Source organism: Carya illinoinensis, chromosome 11 (assembly GCF_018687715.1).
Source record: "Carya illinoinensis cultivar Pawnee chromosome 11, C.illinoinensisPawnee_v1, whole genome shotgun sequence".
NCBI classification, from domain to species: Eukaryota; Viridiplantae; Streptophyta; class Magnoliopsida; order Fagales; family Juglandaceae; genus Carya; species Carya illinoinensis.
This window is the reverse complement of record NC_056762.1, coordinates 41915540-41922273: the sequence shown is the minus strand read 5'-3', so window position 1 is coordinate 41922273 and position 6734 is coordinate 41915540. Positions and strand designations below refer to the sequence as shown.

At 39.0% G+C, this 6734-nt stretch overlaps 1 protein-coding gene across 1 annotated transcript; it reads right to left on the bottom strand.

Annotated features, from left to right (window-relative positions):
• Positions 1-281: 281 nt before the first annotated feature.
• LOC122282653 lies at positions 282-2533 on the bottom strand. The gene is made up of 3 exons (XM_043094601.1): positions 1446-2533; positions 969-1160; positions 282-713 (listed from the first exon to the last, which is right to left on the bottom strand). Exons 1-3 carry the CDS (start codon positions 2046-2048, stop codon positions 495-497), a joined length of 1014 nt encoding a protein of 337 aa, XP_042950535.1. The 5' UTR covers positions 2049-2533; the 3' UTR covers positions 282-494.
• Between the last annotated feature and the right edge of the window lie 4201 nt (positions 2534-6734).

Sequence of the window (6734 nt, the reverse complement as noted above, 5' to 3'; positions counted from 1 at the left end):
ATATCTCATAGAAATGAGTTTTGCTACGTATAAGTATAGTCGCGCACTAATCTGTGTATCAATACCGATTTATTCATACTTAAAATTTAAATTAACTCTATTTTTAATAAAATCTATTTTTTAACCAATCACATCATATTAGTGTACAGATTAGTGCACAATTATGCTTGCAACTATATTTTTTCCATAGAAATTACATTCATTCATTTATAAAGAGTTAAATAGAACAAGATCGATCCCAACAGCCAGAAAAGAAAAAATGAATGGATAGATCGCAAATGTGAGTAGTAATATGGTAATTAAGATGAGAAAATTGAACAGTAACTGAGAAAATCTAATAGAGATAGAAGAAATTAGAGAATTCCCAAGAATTAGAACTGCATTTGTTTACCAAAAAAAGGGAAACCAAAAGGCTGTGTTTGGGTTCTTTTTCACACGCTTAACACACTGATATGAACAACCAATTAAAGACAAAAATAGACCTCCCTTGGGTTCTAATATGAAAGCTTGAGAGACAAATCAACAGAATTAGAAGTGGAACTGTAAGCAGCAGATGTAAGATAAGAAGCTTCACCATCCACAGCAACTGAAGCTTCTTCAAGCGCCTTGGAAGAAGTGCCTCTGCCATTTTTTCCAGGGAAAAACTCGTATTCCATCAAAACGCTTCCGCCCCTTGAATTTCCCTTCCTGTGAACAGCTACAACCTCTACACCCTACATACCCCATAAAAATATCCAATCAAAATATAATTTAGAGGCCAACTAATTAATATCTCATAAAGAAGATCAATTCTTATAAGTTCCTCATTAATTAATAATCAAGGGTTTGATCAACCGCCACAAACTGCACATCCAAGAAAAATTTGTTAATAAACAAATTATGGAAAACTTTTATATGTAAAATGTTAATGAGCACAATTGAAATGAACATGTTGCGCGCGCTAAATTATTTTGGAGGGTTAAATCCACCTGATCATCAAGATTGAGACAGGAACGGCTTGGAGCTGTGCCACCAAAATTGCAGGTTTCTCCAGTGAGGTTTGGGATGTTTTCCAGATTCGATCCCATAAAATCATGAGAGCTATTTATCAGTGAAGAAATCTCAGAATAGTTTTCTCTCCCTCCATTACACCCTATATTTCTCCCACTGAAGTACTTTTTCTGCAACCAAAAACTTCATTAGAAATAGAAAATAGCTTCTTAAGGATTGAGATAACTGAAAACATTGAAACTTCATTCCTTTGCAGAGAAAAATGTTTGGAAATGAAAGGGGTATAACTGTATAAGGAAATCACCAATCCCTAAGACAACTACATGCCTTGAATTTGTTCATATGTAAAAAGTTTACAAAGCAAGGGATTTGGGATATTTAATTTTCCTACATTTTTTCGTGTAACAATATTCTGAAAGAAAAATTATATATTGAAGAAAATATTAAACCCCAACCTTGAAGCAGACATCACAGTGCTGAGGCCCATGGTGCATCTTTGGCATTGAAGAGAGCTCGTTCGAGGTCTCAAACACAGTCCCAACAAAAACTTTTGGATCCGGATCCCCAATCCCACCATACGCATCCATCCCAACCTGGTCACCCATCACTACCGCTCGCATTCCGGAAGACCCACCATAGTACAGCCCCCCAAAACCACCTCCATTTCCAACCCTCTGAACAACCAGACCCCCACAGCCGTTAACAACCGGCGTAGGTGCGCAGTACAGTGGTGCCCCGAACTGCACCGGAACAGACCCAACCTGGTCGGTGCAAGGTAATATTGGAGTCTTGTACTGACGCTGAGGATCGAGATGGTTAAAGGACTGGACCTGGGGTATTTCTGCAATTTTCTTCCAGCGTTCTTGAAGCCTGAGGCGCTCAAGCTGGGCGACACCGAGTCCTCTCTGGGGTTGTTTTTTCTGGTTTGGTCCTCTGCTGGACTTTCTCCCTCTGGTTTTTCCGGCCTCAGGTTTGATTCCTTCGGTCCCGAACAGGGCTCCGGTGTTATCCTCACTCGCGGTTTGGCCGGAGGCCATGAGAAGCAGTGGCGTAGCCATTGAAGAGTGGTTGTTTTGTGCGTAAGAGGCTAGAGAGAAAGTGCGAGTAAGGTACTTTAAACCGAGAATGGCAATGCTTTTTGAGTCGAGGAGTCTGGCTCTCTGCGGGTTTATTATAAGATTGTTGAAGAAATATTATAAGGTGTGTTTGAGTGGGTTTGGCCAAGAGAGAGCAAGGGTTTGCAGTGACAAGGAGAGGGAGAGAGAGAGAGAGAGAGAGGGGTGTGGCAGTGAAGGAAGCAGAACTACCTGTGTGAAATGCTAAAAGAGAATGGCTCTAAATGTCTAGGTCCATGCTACAATATTGTGTGTCTGTATCTGTATTTTGTTGTCTAGTTAGTTGGTAACTTCGTTCATGTTGCTACTACTTCCACACCCCGGCCATGATCTCCCTCTCCCTCTCCTCTCTCTCGGATAGCTGTGTCCAAAATAGAACACAAGTTTGCCTCCAAAAACTGAGATTAAGCTTGAACTTACCACCTTAGCTCTTCCACGAAAATGCGAGTCCTAATCAACTTAACTTGGATCAATGCATGGTGTGTATATATAATATCTACACACACATATAAAGGTACCATTACTGTTTATTACCAATACAAACTCTTCGTACCAATAAAAAAAAAAAAATAGTATTTCTTATCATTTAACCGTCATTCTTTCTTCATCTTTTCTCTTCATATAGTGTCAAATAATTGATAGACAAATAAATAAGTTTCTAATTATTTGATATCATGTCACGAACTGATCGATAAAAAGATAACTGTTAAAATGAAGAAAGAATAGCGTTACTCTATCAGCCGACATGTGATTCTCCAATTTGTTGCGACTTAAAAAGCTGAGAAAAAATGACTTTGCGTTTAATTATATATGGGAAATGCTGGGAGCCCGTTTTGGGCTCCCGTTAATGGTTCCGGCCGTTTGACGTTACTTTAATTTTTCTTTTCTTTTCTTCTCACCCGTGGCCCCTCCCCTTCCCTTTTTAATTTTTCTTTTCTTTTCTTTTCTTTTCTTCCCTTTATATAATATGGATAAGTACTGGACTAATTAGTTTTTAAAGTGATCTAAGTGTAAATTAAACATTAATTATTTAAACTAGCTTCTGGCAATAATCATGTGGAGTCAAATTTGGTTATGAATATGAAATCTGCTAATGGTGTAGGCAGCTTGCAATGATGACCTTGTTCATATAAGGAAACATCGATCAAAAAGCCGACCCCATGTGACTCTTTCTAGAATAAACACAACTAGCCCACTATATTATATATATATATATATATATATTTCTTGAACACCATGTGCCAAGTATGTGAAAATAAAGGAAAATGTATGAAAAACCAGGAGGAGTACGATGCCTAAACATATATAGACAACTCAAAAAGTATGCGAATTATGAATTATCAAGACTTATTATTATAAGAAAAACGTTTATTTATGTTCAGTTATCTTGTTACTAAAATTATCGTTTTTTATTAAAATAAATCATTTTCATCATAAATAATTCATTACAAATACTTATTTTTCTTATAATTAGTATACAGGATGTCAAGAATTAACAAGTAGTAGTTCCAACGTCTTTTGAAGTTCAAGCTTCACCCGTCATGCATCATGTAGACGGCTAGTCGTTAATAAATGAAGCAGATCAGGCAATAGGCATGCAAATGAGAGGCCAGGAGCGAACCTAGCTAGCTAATCAAACAACAAAAAAGGTTTATAGTGTAGTAGCCATCGTTATCTTCTTTTCCAGCGTTGTTCCATGCCCATCATGATCCCAAAAAAAAAAAAAATACACATCCCTTTATTTTGATCTCTCATCACGTAAAGAATTAGTATCAGTAGTAGTACTACTGTCTCGCACCTATATATATATATATATATGTCGCTAGGTCTCTATATATTAATTACGATGTACGTCTCAGTCCCAACACAAACTAGGTCATTTAATTAAGCACAATCTTCATGATATCAATCTCACATTTAAGGCTACAGACATCACTTGTACCCGACATTAAGATAAACCGATCGATCTTCCGAAGGCCAAAATCTAACATTTACAGAAAGATTATTGGTCCCGGCCAATTCCACACTGCATGCCCGGTGTGCTGATCGAGTGAAACCGCGCGCGCGATCGATCAAGCTTAATATTTGCACGCAAACCATGCCGGCCTTTATGCCATGCATGCATACATCTCAGTCAAGCGCGCAGGCGATCAATTTGGAGTGGAGGGGGCCGGGTTTTTCTTGCAAACCGCGTGACCCAACCAAAGGAAGGCTTGTCAAAACACGAATTGGGTGAGAGATCCAAAACGGCATGTAGGGCGTACGAGCTCGCGCCGGCCTCTATGCCACGAGAATCGTGGTGATTTCGACCAATTACCAATAACCACGTCACCAAAAAGGGTCCACTTAACCTTCCACTAGACTTGCACCATTAATAAGAGGAATCAGACTACAGATGGTACTGGAGGCTGAGCTGATGAGCACACTTCGTTATCAAATCCTACAAAAGTTGGTTCTCTTAAAGAATCTGAAAAAGATTATTGTCATGGGTCCCACTCGAGGTGGTCCCTCTAGACAACGTGTCAGGTGGGGGACCAAAATCGGGTTGTGAGGTACGAGGAGAGAGAGTGAGATGGAATGGGAGAAGTTGTGTGTACGGAAAATAGCGGCTGCTGGAGCAAAAAGGGACGTGTGGAGACGGTGGAGTGGAGAAGCATCGAAAGGAAGGGTTGGCACGTCTGAAGGTGGGATGGATTGACACGTGGAACGATAGTGAAAAATATGCCTTTTAATTTAGGGTTGCTGGGTTTGGACAGACACCGTGGATTCTTGGGTTCTGGGCAGCAGATTGTGCCCTGCATGGAATGATTGGGGGATTTTGGCAATTATTTTATGTATGTATAAAGGCAATATCAGGGGCCAGGGCCATCCGGCCAGAGGGCTGTTTTCTATAGGGGACCACCTCACACGTGTTGGAGGAGTCACCTTATCTGCACCAGGCTTTTTCTTCAAAAAATAAAATTCAAAATTGTTCCAATAATATATAATTGTTCATTAAAACAAGTAATTAAAAATAATAACGCTATTTGGTAACACATTTTTTGTAGGGGAGAGGACATGAGTTTTAAATGAGTGAGCAATGAGCAGGTAAGCCTTGCACTGCACTTTTTGGTATCCCAGAGGCATTGCTTTAAAGAATGTAGTAGTTAGAGTGACTGTTAATTCTGGCTTTATACAACTTGTGAAGAAGCCAACCATATCTGTACAAAATGGCAAAAAAAAAAGGCAGTCCCTCCCCCTTTCATTTTCATACCAATAAGACAGTCCTAAACCAAGGACCACAGGGAAAAAAAGGGAGCAGATATTATCATCATATGGATCTCAATCTGAACTGAGATTTGCTTTCATTCTCACTCTGTTTCTCTCACTCGTTTTTACCATGTTGCCCTTACATATCACACCTAAACCGACAATATTGCCCCCAACCCCGGCTCTTGATAGCCTCGCATGACATGGGCCCGCGGGGGCGAAACAGATCAGGCGACATGCATACACTGTATGTGCATTCTCTTACAGACTGCAAGATTTGATGGAGGGAGATGATGAGCACTATGGCAAATGTTGGGGAGAGATCAGGGCCATCCAAAGAGGACGAATCTAGGTATCAAATATCCGGTGTTTTGATGTTTGTAGCCTTTTATTTACAAAACACATGGATGCATTTTGCATGTATATCGTCTGTTAGTTCAGTTGTACTGCTACTGCCAGAAAGACTCGGACCTTTTTACAAAGCTAGATCTGTCTGAGAGTTGCCGGGATGTATTAATGCATATCATGATCAGTAATATATATCTATAATCTATCAACTCATTTAATAATTCAATCCTTCTAAATGCTCATTTATTGTGTACACTATGTTTTGATGTGCCTACAGAGTTGCTTTGGCACTACCCTGCTGTCCAGAAAATTATTAGCAGGGATGGGGTAACTCGAGCCAATCAGACAATGTTCCTTTTTCAGCATTGAAGGGGACTTTTGGAAAGGAGCCAACAATTCATACACAAAAAATGCAAGTTTTGAATACCCATTTTGAACCATCTTTTTCACTTGCGGAATAAAGTATGGTTTCCAACTTCTTCATCCCTTTTGGCACTATTCCAACCAAATAAAAAAGCAGTGCAGCAACTTCTCTTACGGTTCCGAACAGAGATAGGACATGAATCACATGATCTAGTCGCTTAGAACGCAGAAGAACGGGCAAATACAGTGTAAGGCCAGGCGAGGAACATGGGCACAAAATGTGCTGTGTAAATATAAGTAACCCGAACCATTTTTTCAGGCCTCTTTTTTACTTCTTTTTTTCTTTAAGAAGATAAGAGTCGTACCAATAAGCAAAGAGTCCACTCCGAAGCCAAGAGGGCCAAGATATCTATAAGCTGAAAAATAAGAACCTCACTCAGAACAAGAAGAACAAATTAGGCGAATTGATAATATTTTTTCATACAAAGAAATTAAAATATTATCATGCATGCCTTTTCTCCATGTTGAGAGGAGATGACATGAAAAAACTGTACATAATAGTGAAATAATTTGAATTAAGATATTTTATAAGATTTTGAGAAAAGAGAAAAAAAAATGAATAAAAATATTATGAAGTAAAAATATTATTTGAATATAAATTTTAATTTT